The sequence below is a fragment of the Sesamum indicum genome, linkage group LG8, assembly GCF_000512975.1.
Source record: "Sesamum indicum cultivar Zhongzhi No. 13 linkage group LG8, S_indicum_v1.0, whole genome shotgun sequence".
NCBI lineage: Eukaryota > Viridiplantae > Streptophyta > Magnoliopsida > Lamiales > Pedaliaceae > Sesamum > Sesamum indicum.
Window position 1 is genome coordinate 6,759,780 of NC_026152.1, and position 21,394 is coordinate 6,781,173.

The following is a 21,394-nucleotide window of genomic DNA, read 5'->3' on the forward strand; positions in this document are numbered from 1 at the left end:
GGGGGGGGGGGTCTCGCCACTTCGGCCTCAGCCTCTCCCAATATGTTGTCTAATTCTCCTTTTGCTAAAGCTCCCTTGAGTTAATTTGAAATAAAGTAGAATTATGTTTAATTGAAGGAAGAAAGAAACTACCTATTTCAGGGAGAAGGGTGCCGCTTAGTGGAACTGGAGGCTCAGCAAAGGGTTTGGGGCATTATCCATGCAGCCCCAAAATCAAGAAAGGAAGGCTCTTCCCTAGTTGGGGGGTACTCCTCAGCTACGAATTGTTCCTTGCAAGCCACAAATCCGTATTCAAAAAATGGTACCGCTATTTTGTCCACCTCCTACGATTATCCATGCTTTCTTGAATTCCTCGAGACAGCTGGCCCAATAGCTTTCCAGATAATGTGGATCATTATCAGTATTAGGGAAACAACTGTAGCCTTTTTGAGGGCCGCCTTATGGCCAGCAAGTTCCTTTTGAAACTTCTTTAGGTCTTTTTCCAGTTGCTGGCAGCGATTCGTGGATTCTTTCTTGGCCTTCTTGAGCTTGGCGTTCTCAGCTCCCAGGCGCTCCACCTTCTCCTCCTATTTTCGCCTCTGGGCCTCACTTTGGGTGATAGGGGAGACTCCTAGGGTTGGGAAAAGAGCTCCTCACATATGAAGACCCTTTGCAAATAAAAACTTTCATCAAAAAAGTGGCACAAAGAAAACAGTTAAAACAAGAGGAAGTACCTTGAGCAAATATGAAGCACCTATACGCTCCAACTCTTCTTGGGGCATAGGTGACAATAGATGTTTGTCCTCTGAAAATAGCACCCCCTCATGAGTTCAGAAACCAAGGGAGAATTATTCCCTCTCTCCTACTCCAGAGACTAATGGGTATGCAAGCAGCTAGGTGCAAGAAAAATTGAGGGGAATACTCTTTTCATCTTGTAGGCGGAGACCCAAAAGGAGGTCTTGTGGAACTAGCTGGGGAGGCACCTAGAGAACTCATCCTAGCCTTTTTAGAGGAGCCTCTAGGTGTAGCCTCTAGTGAAAGAGAGGCAGGATGCTTCCCTTTCGACTCATTAGAAGAAGGGGTTCCCCTAGGGGATTTGGAAAGTCTTCCCAACGCGGTCTCGAGAAGCATGATCGCGCATTAACTTTCTGAACATGATGTTTGTTGTTCAAGAAAATTATGCAAATTATGATCAAGAATAAAAAGAACAAATCAAAGCACAAAGGGAAATATAAAGTACCAAGGGAGTCCCCTAAGTGCTCCACCTTAGGACTCAAGCTAAAATGACACAGAAGTCTTTCACCAATTAGGGACCGAAAATCATAAGGGTCCTCGTTTAAAATATCCAGTAAAGAAGACAAAGCAAAAGTTCTCTCCCCAACATGTAGGTAAGGTGAGCCTCCTAAAATCCAACAATTAAGAAAGGTCCATCGACGAGAAGGTAGGACAAAAGAGAAACTCTGCTTCCAATTCTTTAAAGGATTTGGAGCAGACACAAAAGACACACCAGGACACGGAATAATAACGAAGAAACCCATTTCAACCCATTTCAAGCGTAGCACTGAGAAAAGATATTACCAGTAACAGAAAACTCATGGAAACGGAAAATCATAAAGAAACTAACCAACATTTTAAAAGAGTTAGGAACCAGCTAATTTAAAGGCACCTGAAAAAGGAGGGCAACATCAGAGAGAAAGAAGGGATAGAAAAAAACAAACCCAATAGTATCTGAGCAGAAAAGAAACACAAGCAGTTGGGAGAGGGAGAATGGGGGCAACTCCTAGGGGGAAGGGTATAAATAGTGAAGGCAGGAGGGATGTGGAATTTGTGCATCAATTGGTCTACACCAGGGGTTTTGAGACTAGAAGCCCCTTATCTATTAAAGATTGGGGGACCTCCCTCTCCTCTTCCCTAGGAGAGGATCCTTCCCTTCATTCCCCCTGTCTCATCGTCCTCATCTATGAGACGGCGAGTTGTCGTTGCTGCCTCTCGTAGATTTCGCCTCTGACCACTAGAAGGTTCAGACAAGTTGCGGCCTGTCTTCTTCGAAGTAGCCCTCTGATGGATCATCGTCTGGGAGGACCTCCTTAACAAAACGGATAGACTCATCCAAAGACGCCATAGAAGGAAACTAAGACGAAAACTTTTCAAAATAGTTGGAGAAGGAAGGAAATACTACAGATTTTTGAAAGAAGAAACCCTAGTTCTGCAAGAAGGAAGGGAGGAAGGAAGACGGAAAGAAATAGGGTTAATTCAAGAATGTGGGAGAGGAAGTTAAGCCCACGTCCCTCATAACCGTCTTTGATTGGGAAGTTTCATAACAGTGTAGAAGCGTGAAAGGGGGCGGTTATCAAACCCTCCTAATACTAGTAATCATGGTGGCTAGGCAAAAACCTAGTCGTATTCCCTCAAATGACAGACGCCAGGACATAGGGATACAGATTTTAGAAAAAGACAAAAGGCAAGGAAAGGAGAGTAGGAGGAGGGGGCGCCTTGAACTCCTGGCCTGCTAAGATAAGGGGGCTCCTTCCTCCAACGTAAGAAGGACTCCTACTCTAAGAAGGAGTTAAGGGTATCCCTCCTCCTTAGAGTAGGGGAGAATTAAATGATGCATATAGCCCAAGGATGTCTAGCCCACAGAAGGCCCTAGGACCCCCCATAGACCATCAAACAACCCATGAAGGGAGGCACAACCTAAGATATTCAAGGACCCGCCTAAAAACATGGCCCAACCAGTGACAGCTGGCCCAAGATCCATGTTTAAATGCCCCTACAGGGCACACATGCCATATACTTGGACCACCAAGTGTACCCTCTAGCCAACATGGAAGACACGTGTGAAGAGGATGTTCCTCAAGGACTCAGACTCTTGGATAAGAAGGATTCTCTATAGATTAAAGAGTCTTCATCGGTGAAGGATCCCTTTAACGTGGAAGTTTACCCATACTAGTAAGATCAATAAAGGATGAGAACAGATTGTGGCCTATCCAAACAGCTTCTATCCATTTCACCTCAAAATAGAGCGCACGTGCAGACTCCCACCAAAGGGGGAATTCCCCCTATAAATACAGTTTGATCCCCATGCGGGGATACCTTCTAGATTTGAACTCTTAGTGTCGATTCTCATTTTTGCACTTTCTCTGCATTTTGAACACGATTTCTCTTATGATCGCTCATCATACTTAAATTCTTAATTATGATTTACTTTTTTATGCTTATTATCTTTTAAATTCGATACTAACTTAAGAGTCAGAGTGCAAACGTGTTGTTTTGTAGGTTCCGTTCATCAAGTTCTTTTATTTGTTGACGCAAATCCAGTACCAAAATTCATATTTATTGGATCCATGCTAATTTCTCAATCATCAATATTATTTGCACGTACTGATAAGTAATGGTATTGCCTTCCTGATAAATCAAATTTGTTCATTTTGGATTAAAAAAGATTATGGTCGAATTCAGGGTTAGTACTTTTCATATTTGGAGGGGTCAAATGACTATATATGTTTGAGGGGATAAATTATGGTTGTTCATCTCTTTTATTTTTCTAACTATGTCAATGATTTCATACTATAAATTATATTCTTCAATATTTAGGGGGGAAAACTCGATAAATTAAATTTATGACATCATCAATTTATAACTTATCAATATTTTTATGTAAAACAAATGTTGATTATATAAGATCGAAATACTCTTATTTAATTCTACAAATTATAAGAAATTATAGTTAAATTAGTATGGTTTTTAATAGGGCTTCATTGTCTTCATTAATTAATAAGGCCCAAGTTGTCAAATAATAAGGACAAGCTCAATATAAATTAATTTCATTAATTTATCCTTGGGCTTTCCATCCAATGGAACTCTCATTTGTAAGTAATCTAATTATTTGTGCAATTAATTCTAAATTAACTCCTTGTTCCTTTTCGGTGATTTGTGTGTGATTCTTTAGGTTCACCTTTTAGCTAGACTTGGGCTAGTGTCTAACACTATTATTAATTAAATCTAATTTAATCAAGAAAGCCCATTACCATGGGTGGCCGTCTAGCAAAGGTCCATAGTACTAGAGATTAAGTGAATTTTCGTGTGAATATTTAGGCTCTCGAGTAAATACGAGTATGGCCCTTCCGTCTACCGTCTCCTAGTCATGGTCTAGGGCATGGAATTAGGTTCTGATTCTCACCCTAGACTAGGCGTCTATGCTTAATACGTGAGATCGCGTTAAGCCAAGTTTCTCGATATAGGAAACTCTTTTTTCTATTCCATCAACGGCTCTGGCCACAGGTTCATAAAGCGTGAATGCATCTCCAAGTGCATAGAAAATACCTCTGTCATATACTGACAGGAGAAGGATCCTCTTCTTGAAACTCATCATCCTCGCTACATCCTCCGACTGCACTGGACAAGGCTTATGATGATCATGTCTATGACATAATCACCTCTTGCACAGATCCAAGATATAGTCATCTTATGCACGTGACTGCCATGATTCCTCAGATTTGAGGACTACTCCCATATTATCGACACAGAGACTAGAGTCATACTGACCAAGCCTCAAAGGATTCAATATGATGATCCCCGCGAATCAGTTCAGTCAGTTGACCACCTTATCAATGAACCCACTAAAATTGCATAGACATCCAACATGTATCGTTGATGGAACACAGAACTCATCCAATGAAGCAATGCTCAGTGCAAGTCTCAATAGGACTCTCGATGCCCAGTCTCGAGGTCCTCAAAGGAACGCTTCAGATCCAACCTTTAGGCAGTTGGTTTCATGACCACCATCCAATGTGCGGCCCAACTGCATAGTTGCTAATTGGTCTGTGGGCTTTGTTGTGATGTTCAAGCAGATGCAAACATACAGATTGAGCACAATAAAGTAAATGCCAAATAAGAGAATACTCTTCTTATTCACTTAACATAATATTACATAATGTCGATTAATTTTTAGAATAGAATACATCCAAAACTGCAAATTAATTGGCTTTTTGGTCACCTATTCCAACAGTTCTTGTCTACCCAAATCTTTTTGGGGTGAGGCTGTGTTAACTGGTGAATACTTAATCAATAGGTCTCTTTTCTATTCCTTTATCTGGTAAAATTCCTGAATCTGTGTGGACTGATAAAGAAGTTGATATTTCTTCCTTATGTGTTTTTTGTTGTTGTACTTTCGTGCTTCAAAATTCTGATATACTTGATCCCCATTCCCAAAAATGTATTTTTATTAGTTATCTTGAAGGAGTAAAAGGATATAGGCTATGACTTAAAAGCCAACTAGGTTTTAAAGTTATTATAAGTAGAGATGTTGTTTTCAATGAATCTGCAAATGTCATGTCTTGTTAACTTAAATAAGAAAGGTAAAGAATTTGACATAGAATCTACCTTTAATAAGGTGGAGAAATTTACTGAGGATAACATACAGGAGGGAGGATTAGAGTAGGAAGAAAATCAACAAGATCAACAAATTTCTGAATTAAGTAATGAATCTTCTGAAACTTATGATTTGGAAAATAGCTTAGAACACTACCAATTGGCTAGGGATAGATCTACAAGTGAATCTAGGATTCCCTTTAGGTATAAAGATTTTCATGTTGCACTAAGTGTTGAAAACTGTGAACGAAATATAGTTGAAGAAGCTTTAAGATCTGAAAACTCTAAATAATGGTCAGAATAATGGTTGAATGCTATGGAAGAAGAAATGAAATCCTTATGTGATAACAAAACTTAGACTCTTCTACCTAATCCTAAAAACTATTTTATGGTAGACTGTAAATGGATTTTCAAAATAAAATAAGAAAATAATTCAAATCGTTTTAAAGCAAGACTTGTAGCGAAAGGATTTACCCAAAAAGAAGGTGTAGTTGAAATCTTTTCACCTATTGTGAAATTTACTACTGTGAGAATTATGCTTGCTCTTATTGCTCATTCTGATTGGAATATTAAACAAATGGATGTCAAAATTGCTTTCTTATATGGTGATTTAGAAGAACAGATTTATATGCAACAACCCACTGGTTTACTTAATAAATCTAAACCAGATCATGTTTGCCTATTGAAAATATCTTTATATGGTTTGAAACAATTACCTAGGCAGTGGAATAAAAAGTATGACTTGTTTATTTATTCTCTAAATTTCAAAAGAAGTAATTATGACCATTGTTCTTTATGTTAAATATGACCATAATATTCCTGTATTTCTTCTTCTATATGATGATGACATGTTAATTGCAAGTCCTAGTCTTGAACATTTTAAAAATCTACAGAAAAGTTTGTGCAAAAACTTTGAAATGAAAGACCTAGGTGAAGCCAAGAATATCTTAGGAATGCGTATTCAAAGGAATAGGAAGAATTCAACAATCTTTTTAAATAAAAAATCGTATGTCCAAACAATTCTAAAAAAAAAATCTATGGAAATTCAAAACCTTCTTCCAATCCTCTTGCATCACATTTTCAACTAAGTAAGGAACAATGTCTTAAAACCAAAATTAAAAAAGAAAAAATGGATAAAATTCCCTAGTTGAATGATATTGGCTCCATTATGTATCTTATGTTCGCACTCGCCCAGACATGACATATGCTATTAGTTGTCTTAGTAGGTACATGTCTAATGCAGGTCTTCCCCATTGGGAAACTCTTAAATGGTTGCTTAGATATTTGAATGGGTCTGTTAAATCTGGTATATCTTTTTCTAAATATGCTAGAGGTGCTAACTTGATTGGTTGTGTAGATTCTAATTATACAAATGATAGAGATAGTAGAAAGTCTACCACCTCCTATGTCTTTACTTTATGTGGTGCATGGATGTGTTGAAAATTCCAATTATAACATATTATTGCATTATCAACCACTGAAGCAGAATACATAGCCACCACTGAGGCTTTTAAAGACGCCATTTGCCTTGAGGGATTGATAGAGGAAATTTGTTTCTTGAAAGAAAAAGATATTGTTTACTCTGATAGACAATCTTCTATCCAATTTTGCCAAAATTCAGTATTCATGATAGAACCAAACATATTGATGCAAGATATCATTTCATTAGAGATATAGTAGGAATGGAAATAATTAATCTTGGAAAATTAAATTTGAAGAAAGCCCTGCAGATATGAAAACTAAGTGTCTTCCTATAGAAAAGTTCAAAACATGCCATAACATTTTGAGCTTAGGTCAATCCTCATAAACCCATGTTTTAAACTTACATACTTGTATCCTTTTTTATTTTGCAGTTAACCAAGGCATCCTGGCAATGATGAATGCAAAATCCAATATCCTTTTGGGCCAGGCTCCCTTTTATATGTCCTGATCCAAGGTGGAGAGTGTTGGAAATGATTTGGCCCATGACCTAAAAGGTAGGCCCAGTCTTGGCCCAATTAAAAACTCATCGGGAGGGCTCAATATTTTAAGGCCCAACCCGCTTGGCCCTTTTAGTCTGACCATACCCGATCGGACCCAGGTAACCCGTCCTATTTAACCATAATGCTGAAACCGTAATGCCTCATTCTACCGTTCCCTTATCCCTTCTTCTCCCTCTCTTCTCTCGCTGTCTCTGGTTTCTCCCCATCTATTTTGAATGGCCTTGAAACCATCTCTCCACTGCATCTTTCTCTCTGCCTCTTTTAATATGCTATCCCTATAAATGGCCTCTATCCTTTGTTCCAACAGACTGAAAAGTGTTTATCCCCTTCTTCCTCTCTTCTCATATTTTCTCAGTTCTTAGTGAACTAAGTTTTTCTGAAAAAACTTAAGTGGTGGGTCTTTGTGGCCAAGTGAAACTGTTGTTGGCTGGTTGTTAAGCAACCATGATTTTTGTGTTGCCAGCCTCTTGTGACTGTGGGCTTCGACTCACTGGATCTGGATTCCTGAGCCTAAAACTCATACGCTTTTGTTCTTGTTTTTTTGTGAAATCTATATTATTCTTTATATTGTCGTATATATCTTGCCTTGTATTATAAAGAGTTTCCTATCCACTATTGTGTTGTAATAGTTGGTTAGGGTTTGAGATTTTGGGTTGTTTCCTGAGGGGATAAACTCCCAGCGTCTATAATCAAAGGAGATGAATCCTTTGGTGTCTCACCAATTTTTGGTTTGCATGACTACCGCTTGATACTTTTCTTTTTTCTTTTAAAGTTTTCATGTATTTTTTCTCTCTTAAATATGTTAAATCATTATGTTCTTTTATCACAATTCTCTACTTTATTAAATAACAAAACTTATGCAAATGTTTTATTTTAAATAATTTAAAAGAATTAGCACACAAGTAGCATGCCACAAATTATTAGTATCTAGAATGCACCAATATTGCACTTAAGAAGAATATGAAAATATATTTGAGAATTATTAGTTTTTATCTCGTGGAATCTGACAAAACACATAACATAGGATTCAATTTCAAAATAGGTAGATGTCCTCTTACATTTTTAAAGTTGTTTTTTGGATTTTTCTAAAGGTTTTGAGTTGCAAACTATGTACATCCGAGATTTACTCCAATTACAAATACATTCATATTAAATTAAAAATTGTAATTACCGATTTGCAAGGTTAGTATTCTTTTTGTCAATTTATATGTGCATGTTTTTGACATTAAAATATTAAAAGTTTTAGAATATGTGTCATAATTATTAAAATATTTATAAACTATTTCTTACATTATTTTAATTTGTAAAATATTAATTTTATGTATTATATGTAAGTGTAGATAAATTATACATATTTTTCTATATGTCCAAATATTATATTTTTTTAAAAAAATATATATTTTGAGTAGGTAGGGGTTGGTCTGAATCCAAACTATTAAAACCTGGACTCATTCCAAGACCCATTTAAGGCTTCAGAATTCATCTCAATAGGGGAGGGTTCAGGTTAGGGTCAAATCCGAACTGACTGTCATTCCTAATTTAATGGAAGATGCATCCTCATCCCTTAAAATCTAAGATAAAAGTAAAGAGGGGAGACCGAGGCCCTTTTTGCTCCTCAACAAAGAAGGCAAAATTATTTTAAAATAGCTCCAAATAAAAAATTACTGTACTTTTTTTTATAAAACAAAACAGGTAGAAGCCAAGATGAGCGACTATATTGTTTTAGTTGGTCGTGTGTGTTTTGAAGTTTATCCAAACATCATACAAATTTTGTGGTTGTCTCTGGAACAACCCAACAATAGAACCAAATATCACGATATTATAAAAAGACTAAAAGTTTAGCCGTTATGGCACGCATTCCTATATGCATATGATAAATAATATTTTTATGTTTTAAAATATATTATTAATAAGAAAAGATATATATAAACAAACAAAGTACATTTCCAAAAAAATAAAAGAAAGAAATAAAGAAGGCAAGAAAAAAAAAATACTTAAAGCCTTCTCTTATTTATTAGTATAGATAAAAATAATTATACACATACCAAGAAATGCAACTTAGACAGTTAATTCTATAATTAGTGATTTCAAAAATGAATTTAAATAACATAATGAATTTTTAAATCTTAATCACAAGAGACTTTTAAATTCAAATTTTTCAGTTAATATATTTTGTTGATCATGATATCATCAAAATTAAGTTTTTGATGATAATAATATTAATTTACATAATATCATTAGCAATGACATAATCGTAGGAATATTTTAATCAAATAAAAAATTGTACGAAATCAATGGAGTTATTTATACTCTTATAATAGTATAGACACAGATGCGTATCAACTTACAGATAGACGTAATTTTCAGATGAGAATGAAAATCAGATAAAATCAGAATTGCAATTTTCTGTTGTGCACTTTTTTTTCTATATATTACAAACTACAATGTTTTCTATTTCTTCCTCTATTTTTCAAATGACCTATGCTCCTTATGCAAGAGTAATAACAACAATCAAGATATTTCATCTTTCTTAGACAAAATATGCATCTAATTAGACATGTGCAAAGTATGAGCATACTTTGTTGTAAGATTTTCAAAGGTTATGTCCCTGTGCAAGATATTTACCTTGTACAAATTTACAGAGGCTGCAATAAAATAGAAATTCCCAATACATCTGATCAAACAATGAGATTCTCAAAAGCAAGTTTGTGCATTATATGAGAACATAAGCACAATAATCCTGAACGATGTCAAACAAATAAACATACTTTGAGGCGTGTTCGGTGACCATTTATACATCATCACATTGAATCAAAACTGAAAATGGAGATAATAATTCTTTAATGAAATTGTAGTTCGTGTGCAATATGAAGGACAAATAAACTCGATTTTCCTATTCTTACCATCCGATCAATAATTAGCAAGATTAGTAGACGGTCATGAGATATAGTAAGAGAAAATTACTAAGAGATGTTACACATTCTCTAGCAAATTATATGAAAGGCAAAGAAAAACTACTTGTATCAAACAAGGAAAAGCCAAAATGGTCAGTAAGCAATTCATCACCCAAAACCTTACGTGACATAAACAATTTGAGAGTAATGCTAATGTTGCACCGATCCTAATCAGGATAATCAAGTGCTGCTTTGATCTTTTGAATGGTGGAGCTTATAAGAGTATGCACGGTGGCAACTGACTCCATGTTCAGTTGCTTTGTTAATGTGCTATGACACACTAATATTTGAAAAGCAACTGTAAGGAGTGAACCACTAGAACTATTGCTGCTCGAACTACTTGAAGCTCCCATTCCCTTGTTCGCACGGCCATCACTAGAGATCACATATCCTGATGGAAGGATTGGTATTCTCATGGTGTCCTCGCCATTTACAACTGAAATGATGGCCTGTAGATCTATGGGAGCATAGATCATTATCGCTCCCAAAGGGTCGATGCTACTCTCTTGCAACATCAACATATTGTTCTCTTTGGGTACAAATGGCTGCTTCACAAACACCATTGATATAAAAAACAATTCAATTATTTCGCAAGGGAAAGTAAAGAATAAAGAGAATGCAATAAATTTATTCAACTTAAATGTGAAATGAAAAATAAGATTAACTCATAATCTAATAAAGATAGATTGATAGGCTTATGCATTAGTACTCAGCTAAAAGTTATTTACTCTTTAGTTACTATATTATATCTTAAATGTAGATGAACTTTGATCGACCAATAGCTTCAGAATCAAGTATATGGCAACTTATGAGGCAAGTATAATGGCGAGGAAGTAATTACTAGACTAGGAAATAGACCTGTGCATATTCTTTTGTCACCTCAAGTGCGCATATATTGCACGTTCGTAAATAGTTCACCTTGTTGACGGATACTTTTTTATGCTTCCTTTATATCTTTCGTTGGTTGGACCTTAATAATTTAGATAATTCTCAATAATTACGAAACGCATAATTCAACATGTCAAATATAGAAACTAATAGCAGCGTTTTGGACAATATCATTCCAAATATAGGTAATAAACATGGTGAACTTCACCCTTTGTTTTTCTCTAATTGGATTATATAGTTGACCCTCACTATGTAGTAATCAATAAGCGACTAAGGAGCATATGATTTTCACACACAAATACGAAATTATTAGCTTATTAAAAGATTGCTAATAATAGAAAAATTCTACTGCATAATAAACAATCTTCCCTGTCTTAGAAAATTGAATATGTTCTTTAAGTCTTATCATTGAACTATTTTGCTAAATAAATACTATGTTATATTCAAGATACTAATGGATACAGAAACATTTATGCGTTTTCTAGTTGAGTGCACATTTACTAGACTTCAATTGGTGACAGTTTGACATCCAACAATCTTTTAGGTGTTTAATATAACAACTTCTATGTAATATAAAATTCTTCTCTGTTTCGACTTCTAAAAAATATTCAAAAGTTGAATTGATAATATCCCAATTGAAATTTCTCTCCTTGATGCAAAGCACAACTACAACTATAAGGTAACAATTTATAATACATTTGTAGTCAAACTATACATTCTTAATGTTGCTTGATCATATATTATACTAATTATACATATTTATATATTCAACAAACATCGAGACCACATGGTTAGTAATTTGTACAAAAACTAAATTGAATAAGCTAAGTCATTTTATTTCTTTTTATAAGTTTTGTGTTTTAAGCATGTTCGGTTGGTCCACTAATTTATGTTTCAATCATATGTATAAGAAGACGGCTAAGAAACAAGTTCAAGCATGAAGTTACTTGTCCCGAAACTCGTGTGCATTATTATATAGATAAAACAGTTGACAACATGTATTTAGGTAAACTTCTTCCATTTGCATGTACAGGAGATGGCAACCTAAGTCCAAAAATATCCTCCTAGTTCTGCAAAATATGATTACTACAAGAAAAATGCATATAGCGATAAAATATTAAGCAACAAAGTAAAAGCTCATCTCAAGTGATTATATTAAGTGACAATCAGGCTAATGTGCCACAAGGGTGACTCGCACAATCATATGAAAAAACAATATTCCACATCATTCATTAGGAACTTCTTCACACTTAAATAACCACTATTCCTATGCAAGAATTAGTTTTAATATTCAGACGATATCCACCAAAAGCTAGTTGTTTGACTCAAAATAACAACTTATCACATAAAGTTATAATAATTCAAATAACATGAGGATATATTTTGTATGATTTATAAGGAGAATATAATAGGAAAAAGTTTTTCCTAAAGGACTGAACTTCACAGAGCGCTGACAAATCTCCTGCATTTTTCTGTTTTATTAATTCTAAGCATGTATCAATTCAATTCTAAGACTTTAATCCTAACAGCTATACTCGAGTGTTTACAGTTTTATCAATCATGTAATTTTGCCTAATAAAAGCCATAGTTCAAATTCAAATGAATGCATTTATGCATAGGATATAGGTTTCATCTTCGCACCAGAGACCAAATTTATCATAAAATATCAACAATCTGGACTTTCACTTTTGTTTCTCTGAATATTCCTGGACATTAATATACTGATTCCAAATTGAAGAAGCTAGAACACTCATTTTACGGAATGCTTGTATATGTTTGAACTTTCTAAATGTTAAATTTAAGCAATTTGAAAAGTGTTTAGAAATTAATTAGGAAAATAGTACAAAGTGATGATATGGTGTTTGATAATAAGAAAGTTATGCTCCTGTATTTGTTATAAAAATATGTTTAACATATTCTTGTCATGTTTCTCCAACTTTTTCATTTTCTTCCCCTTTTTCACTCCCTCCCTTGCTTCTCTTGCTTTTCCTTTTTTTTTCAGCCCTTCTTTGTTTTTTTCTTCTTTCCTTCTGCTCCCATAGACACTCTAAACAACCTTCCCCAACCTCTAGCCCTACAATCAGCAATCCCCCAGCCTAACCCCCATTGCTCACCCCATCTTGCTCCAAGCCCCACTGCCGGCAATAATCCTTTGTGTATATTATAATATATATATATATATATTATCTCATATGTATGTATATGTAGCGGGTATGTATGTGTGTGTCTCTATATATGTTCAGATTTTATTTACATTCATGTCTCTCTAGTGTTCCTTTGGTAGTGGTTTAGAGATGATTTAATCCGGAATGGGTCTGGGATTGAGAGGATCATTTGGTGTATTTGCAAATAATTGGATGACAAAGATGTCCAAAAATAACATCTAAAATAATTAAAATAACAAAAGCTAAAAAAAATTGATCCTATTGGTGTTTCTAGCATCTTCTTAGACCAAATAATTTTAATTCAAGGAACAGAAGCTGAGATAGCAAAACTCTCAAAACCCTTTCTTTAGCTAGAAGTCAAGAAGTGCCTTTTTAAGTTCGTGCAAACACTCTATTAAGATTGGAGGGTCATAATTTTCCAATATTAGATGTATCCCCTATGCAATTTTAGTGTTTACCACGAATGCAATTATTTTATAACCCGACAAGTGATTAATCATCACAGTTTTTCCCAGACAAGCAACTTTGAAAATAAAGCACCATAGTGTAATCAAAGTTTCCTAATTAATTTTCTTATCATTATCTAAACCACATTGGATGAGAAGCTTCGTCGACATTTAGACCTTAAAACAATGTAGAACAAATAAAGGTTGAGGAAAAATAACCTGGATGATAGAGATACAATTTCCAGGATGGGTCCCAGTTGAGATGTGTGCAACTGCATTCACTGGATTCCCACTGGATAAGACGTCCCACTGCATGGAAAATGCATTTATTCTTCCTAACGTAGTTCGGATGCTTCAAAAGGATGACATATAATTTGAGTATCAAGATAAAGTCGGAAACATTCTATATACCTGAACTCTTTTTTTCTCATCTTTGAAGAAGTTAAAGAGATTCTCATTCGAAACGGGAAGCCAAAGAGAGGTAGCTGCACTGACAATGAAGCCATCGGGTTGGCCCAGTCCATTACTCTTCCGAAGCGAGACTCGCACTCCACTATTTTTAAATTCTGACAGATGTGGAAAATCAAGTTTATCAGACATGCTCAATGCTTCACAAAAGTTGTTCATCATTCTGTGAGAAAGCTTCATTAAGTTTCTCCGGCCTTCAAGTGAGTCGATAACTGAATGAAGAAAGAAATAGTGACCATTTTAAGCACAGTTTCAAGTATCAAAACCATCCTAGACTGGAAAGTAGAAATCAGAGTATACCCCCTTCAAGTTCATGTTTATGTGTGGTAGTTAGGCCCATTGAGAATGCAAATCTCTCGCACATCCTCTGAAGAGTAGTAATCCACCGTTTGGCTCCATATGCTTGACAACCACACACTAAATCTCTATACAAACGATGAGTCAAAGACTTGTCATCCACTTGAACATGTTCGATCCATGTAACCTAAAAAAAAGAACAATAAACATTAACTAGACATGGTATATCAGCATGACAGCATAGTGAAAAGAAATTAATGCTGAAAAGCAGCTAAGACAGTTTACTTGGCTAAGAAGTGCTAATAAGCTAGCATATGCCAAGTTTCTACTCATGCCAATTGCAGTCCGTGACTTTATACTTTATATGTCATTGACTCTAGTGTATTTACTCTTACCTTGTAATATAAGGGTGTAGCCCGAACAAGGTACATTAGATTTTCCCCAATAGTATCATAAACTAAAATAAGTTCCCGATGGAACTATATAAATTTATTAAAGCATTAAAACAATATTATAGTTTCTTTGACATTTGATGATCCATGTGTCATACCACATGATAATAGACAACTAAGTCTTTCATTACTTACTTTTAGTGGTTGGTTCCAACTAGACTAGATCCATGCACAAATCTCCTAATTAACGGCACACCATACTGTAAATGCTGCATGATAAGACACGCATCAATGTACGAAATGTCTTGACAACCTGATTTTTAACATTTATTTTTGTAGAAGTCAAGGAACTAATATAAGTTCATTCCATATTTATCAAATAATTGAATTCACTGTTACAAATTGACTCTAACTCTACTTAAAAAGACATTTACTTTATTGTAATCATCTTAACTTAGAAAAAGCATTTACTTTATCACTTAAATTAGGAGAACTATTACTTTATTGTAATTATCGTCATGCTGCCAAGGACGGAAATCAGATTATATTAGTCAAACCGAAATAAATGTGATGCTGTTGAACTTACAGTTGATTTTCCATTCGACATATCTTCAATCATACACCCTGAAGGAAGCTTCCAAGAGCGAGTAGGAGGGGCATCTTGGAGCTCTTTGATGAAATCGTAGGATACATCTACCATCACCCAAGTATTTAAATTAAGCTGCCGGCAATACCGAATGAAAAAGAATTCTCGAGGAGCCACAAGAGGTGACAGAATGTGCAACTTTTCATACATCTGTTTCAACAGAGTCATAAACTCAAATTGTATCCATTCAGATTCATGCAAAAGGGTACAGATATTGAGATCATTACCAAATGTAACAAACCACCCAAGCTTCCAGTATCAAGTACTTCAATGGTCCTTGCTTTTGTGACTATAGTAGAAAACATGTCTTTCCATTTGTTCTGCAAGATTAGCAAAATATATTTTTACTTGAAACCTATAGAGTATACTCTCATGGTAAGGTGTAACACATGTAGGAGTCATCAGGCGTTATACCACATCAAGAAGCATTTCAATTAAATGTATTGCAGCCATTGACACCTCGCCTGAATCTTTTGATGATTCGAATCTAGCACTTGCAGTTTTGAAATGATTTGGCTTGGGGAAAAGCTTATCATAGCTATCACGATGGAGCAGATATCTCCCATCAGATGGAGCCTTGACCCACACCGGCTCATTCACACGTAAAAGCTCCACTAGTTCATCCATCGCACTAATGGTTGTCTCAATAATAATAGATTTCTCTGCCTCTTGTATACCACTAGACCAATGTGGCGATATGGTATTCTCTGAATTACGGGGCATGTGTTCAAGATCAAGAGGAGTAATTCCCATCCTTTCACCAAGAAAATGTTTCCCATGAATATTCATATGGGAATCCACTCCAGGCAGAGGAGTAGTTGAATTTCCCATATAATTGGAGAAGAAGTTGATCGTCCGTTCATGCTGAAAAGTTCATGTAAAACAACATTAAGAAATGCTGCAAATAAACATCTTAATAGTCAACATGGAGTTGCAGATAACATAACGTGACAGCTTATCTACAGTTTCTATTCCTAAAATCCAATCATCTTTGCTTCACCATTAGTCTTCTCTAAACTCTCTAACAATCAACTGCAGAATCGAGGGGATCTTAATTCATGAGCATGATTCGTATATGCTTGTGCTCAGGTAATAAGCAAAAACATAATCGGTCATTACATATTGGTATATACAAAAGATAAATTTTCCATAAAAAATGAATTGCTAGGTAACAATCACCTCTTCTTTCAATCGTGCATTTTCCATCCTCAACCTCTGTAAATTGTGGTGTTTCTCTTCTTCCCCAAGACCTGATCCATTACAAGCAGGACAAATGATGTTTTTCAGCGCCTCTTGCATTGCAAGATTCTCGCAGTGAATTCGTTCATTTTCAGCCCGAAGAGCATTGTTGTCTGCTCTCTCATTCTGAGCCTGAAACGTGTTCCCAACAAGTAACCAGATTACATAACGAAGTAAAGATACTTGTCAAGTAACAAACAACTCGACAAAGTATTATTGTACCACGTGTAAACAATATAGTACCTTTATCTGAGTCCTTTTATTTTGAAACCAGAATTTAATCTGCTTCTGATCAAGGCCTAGCTCCCTGCTCAGTTGCTGCCTTTGGTTCTTATCTGGGTGTGGGCATTCTTTATAGAAACTACATGGATATGATAATTAGGGGAAAGAAGCAGACTAGTAAGGAAGGAACAAAACAAATGAGAAAATCAAATCATGATATATTCATGAAATTGTATAAATTCAAGCTATTGTGTCCTAATCATCAAACAAGACATTTTGAATAATCTATAACTATTGAGATCTATTTATGATGGTAAAAAACAACGATACTTTGTATACTCATACATCAGTGACAATAAAGTAATGGTAATAAAACATAATTCCTAGGAAAAAACTGTGGAAAGTCCCTTGTCGCAGTATCCTGTTAAAAGATGATATTTTCTATAGCAATACCGGTTTGAAAATTACGAAGATCAATTTATGGTAACATAAAGTCAGTAACAGTCTTCATGAGAAAAAGAGTATATCCTGAGAAATATGTTCAGATGCGAAAATGTAATTGATCATGCAAATGAAGGTTCAGAAACCAAAGTAAAAGATAAAAACAGGTTGTCAATGGAATATAACATTTTCATCACTGAAATGTAGAAGGTTGAGAGTTCAATATTACGCTTCAAGTTGCTGAATTTGTTGTGTAGAGTGACGATGGTACTGCTTCTTGCCCTTTTGAGAGTTGGAGGTTTCTTCTTCACCTGATCCATTTCCTCCATATGATGAATCCATCTATTCAACTGAAAGAAGAGCTTCTTTTATTCCTGGGTAAATAAATTAAGAATGATTAGCAAAAGAATAATCAGGGCATCACATATAGCAATTGTGCTGGCATTCTAGCAGTAACAAAGTTCGCTCATGGAGAACAATATACATGAAAATTAAGACAAACACACAAAAAAGTTGAAAGCTTTTTCTTGTTTATATTAAATTTCAATATATATCCCTTCATACATGCTTCGATGAGTTAGAGTACTTGGGACACAAAGATATAGATTGCAAGTAATAATTCATAGAAACTGAAAGAAAGAACTTACCTAAGTTAAAAAATTCTGAAATACACTCAAGAATGAGGAAGGAGATAGTTTGTACATATGAAACAATTTGTAAATGTTTCTGCTATATGCAAGTAAGGCTTGTGTGAGTATGGTTGTCTTGACGATAGATCTTTCACTCAACTTAAATAGGGTTTCACATCTGGAATAATGGGTTCAAACTTCGTTATGAACAACTAAGAGCAAATGAAGTATAAGACAAAATAATCTGAGACTGCAAAAGAAGGGATTTAAATCAAAGGTCAAAAGTACATATTGTTGAATATAAAGGCACATACAGAACGCAAATCTTGAAATATTGATCTTTATCTAAAAAATCAAAATGAATTTTATGCAAATAAGGAATAAAATTATGTAGGCAATAATTCAAAATTTTCCTTTTATTTCCATTAGCTTATAAGGTTGGGTAATGAATTAATACTTCATTCTTTGAATATGGCCATTTATTACCACAATCTGCCAGTGATTGATGACGATTGTTTTTTATCTGTCATGGGATTAAGACAAATAATTACTCAGCAAAAATATATGGCACATTTATTGTTATTAGTTCATTTTTATAAAGAAGATATCAATCTTCTGCTACAGAGATCTAATTCATATTTGTTAGTGAAAAAGCTGAAAATGAATACTAAAATGATAATTTTCGATGTTCCTCTTTATATATAGTTCTTCTGATTGGCTTGCATTTCAATTAAATCATTAGCCTCATAAAGTATCAATGCTATTAGCCGTATATTCTTGATACCAGCTCAATGGCGGGCCCGTTCTTAGACTTAGTTCTGTTGATGCAATACTTTATACACCATTAATTTAGAGGTGCCTATAGTTAAATAAAAACATTAAATACCTTACGAACAAAGTCGCTTCCTCTATTTCTCTAATAGCTTTTACAGAGTGAAATAAATATTGCAGCAAATATACATACCCTTTCTAGGAGTTGCTGTGACCAAAAAACCAATAGTTTTCTTAAATTAAAATATTACACATGTCTGATGATAATTTAAATTGAATATTTGTTCTGTCACAGATTAAAGGTTAATATCAAGTACAACAAACAAAAGTCCTTCAGTTTTACATTCCACCTCTTATTAATTGATAAATATTTATTTCTTCAAAGCTCTTTGCATGAAAATCAGAAGGAGAACTTCCTTCGGACCTTGTGTACGGTCATTTTTAATTAGACTATCTCGGAGCTAGTTCTCACTATAGGAAATAAAAACTCAAACCCACCAGCTTTCAATTTAAAGTGAGTGGCTGATGATATTAACTTCACTATAAGTATACTGAAGTACTAGCCACAGCATTACCTCTTGATCATTCTCCAAACAGTACAACAGTCTTATACGATTGTACTTCCATAATAGCATATCAATAAATAATAATCCGAGACATCCAGAGACTTTTCTCCATGTATAAAAATATACCTCAAAATCTTATAATTATGATACATGAAAGGTCAATGCAATATTAGGAACTTTTAGCTATTCCCATACATAAATATTGCTCTGCACTAGCATCCTTTTATTCGTCTGCATTACAAGTATAATTTTGATCTATGGCATGCTTACTATTTATATATAATGTTTCTTCAACAAGTTTTTTTTAGCAGGAAAAAAATGTCTGAATCTATATGTATCTCCAAAATCCAGGGAACTGTTTAACCTATCAGAGATGCATTTTCATAATAGTTGCTCAATCTTTGAGAACTTAGTAAAGAATATTCCAATCATCCTACCTCAATTTTACGTTTCATATACAGTTTAGCTTCATAGCTGATTTTACTGCACTTACGTAACATCATGGATGTATCTAAACGATTACATAAGTCTTTAACGTCCATGAAATTATCATTTTAATGTAAGTTCATATGAATTTACATTGAGTTCAACTATAATTTAATTTTCACCATATATGATGGAGAAATCATCTAGTGAACAAGTCTAACCATTTACTTCAGGCAAAATGCTAACACCAATAAAATTTACATATATGATCATATCAATAAGCAAAGCACTTTGAATGAACTGCAGAATCAATCAAGGTTTCAGTTGATGGAGCTAATTTTTGGTGGAATAAATCATGTAACTAAAGTCTTGCAGTCAAAATTTTCACTCATCTCCTTTCTAATTAACAAAAATTACAAGCCAATTCTTGAGGACAACAATTATCAGACTTCAGTTAGAGAAAGAAAAGGGTGTAGGAGTAGCTCTTACTGCATTAGGTACAAGGTGTTGCAGCATGATGTACAAGCTCCAAAGTATGCAGTCTTTTCCCCAAGCAAACAACCAGGCACCAAAAGAACACGCCACCGGCAAACCAGAAGAACGTAAAGTATATGGACTCCGCCGCCAGTTCTCAGTAATGCGCCACCAGCTCTCGCCACCTCTGCTCCGCCAGTCAGCCGCTTCTTCCTCCGCTTCGCTCATCTCCGAAAAGTGAAAATCAGAGACGATTACAGTTCATGCTAATGAGAAATGCCTAATAATCTGTTTTCGATGAAATAGCTGGCAACAAAATTCAACAAAAAAGACAATACTAGTTTCAGACCTCCGCAACAAAGCCAAATTTTCATGAATGAAATTTCAAGAGAACAGTTGCAGAAATTGCTTAATTATGGAGGATTATTATATTATATTGATTAAATAATATAAATCTGAATATAATATACATCATGATTAATCATAAACAAACAAACAAAAATATACGCATAGTTGATGTGAAACTGCTCCAGTTACTTTAAAGATGCCAGTAATCGAGCGCACTCAAAATCTATGCAAAATATTAAAAAAAATATTTATGTAGTTTATTATAATTATATGTTCGTGAAAAATATATTAATCACAATTGTTGTACCAATTGTTCACTTTCATTGGATATATAAGGGCTGCTCCTTTACTTGGGCTTATAAGCCCTAGTACCCCACCAAATCATCCTTTATTTTATGTTTACAGAGGGAAAAATTTATTTTAAATTTTATATTATTTTTAATTTAAGTTCATTTTTTATGATTCTTTAATATTGCATTCTGTAAATTGAATTTTTTTTTAATTTTAGTCCTCACGTGTATTTTTCGTCTAATACTTAATGGAGCTACTAGGATTTTACTACATTTTCATTAATTATTGGATAGAAAATAAACGTGAGGACTATATTAAAAATTGTCAACATATACAATGAAATGGAAAAAATCGTAATAAATGAGACTAAATTAAAGAAAATAATAAATACATTGGGTCA

General features: G+C 34.5%; 1 protein-coding gene across 2 annotated transcripts; it reads right to left on the bottom strand.

Annotated features, from left to right (window-relative positions):
• LOC105167814 (homeobox-leucine zipper protein ROC8) lies at positions 10,200 to 20,894 on the bottom strand. 2 transcript variants are annotated; one of them, XM_020695675.1, is made up of 11 exons: positions 20,371 to 20,894; positions 17,719 to 17,863; positions 17,070 to 17,187; positions 16,767 to 16,958; positions 16,002 to 16,451; positions 15,815 to 15,907; positions 15,528 to 15,737; positions 14,553 to 14,736; positions 14,196 to 14,350; positions 14,004 to 14,093; positions 10,200 to 10,830 (listed from the first exon to the last, which is right to left on the bottom strand). In XM_020695675.1, the coding sequence occupies exons 2-11, from the start codon at positions 17,829 to 17,831 to the stop codon at positions 10,453 to 10,455; spliced, it is 1,983 nt and encodes a 660-aa protein (XP_020551334.1). In that variant the 5' UTR covers positions 17,832 to 17,863; positions 20,371 to 20,894; the 3' UTR covers positions 10,200 to 10,452. The 2 variants fall into 2 exon arrangements, with proteins under 2 accessions (XP_020551334.1, XP_011085930.1); XM_011087628.2 differs by having other exon boundaries at positions 14,196 to 14,464; positions 20,371 to 20,889.

Coding starts and splice junctions, on each gene's coding strand:
- LOC105167814 (XM_011087628.2), bottom strand. CDS start 17,831: ATGGATTCATCATATGGAGGAAATGGATCAGGTGAAGAAGAAACCTCC. Junction 16,452..16,766: donor ATGCACGATTGAAAGAAGAG/GTGATTGTTACC, acceptor TGAACTTTTCAG/CATGAACGGACGATCAACTT. Junction 14,465..14,552: donor TAAACATGAACTTGAAGGGG/GTATACTCTGAT, acceptor TTCTTCATTCAG/TTATCGACTCACTTGAAGGC.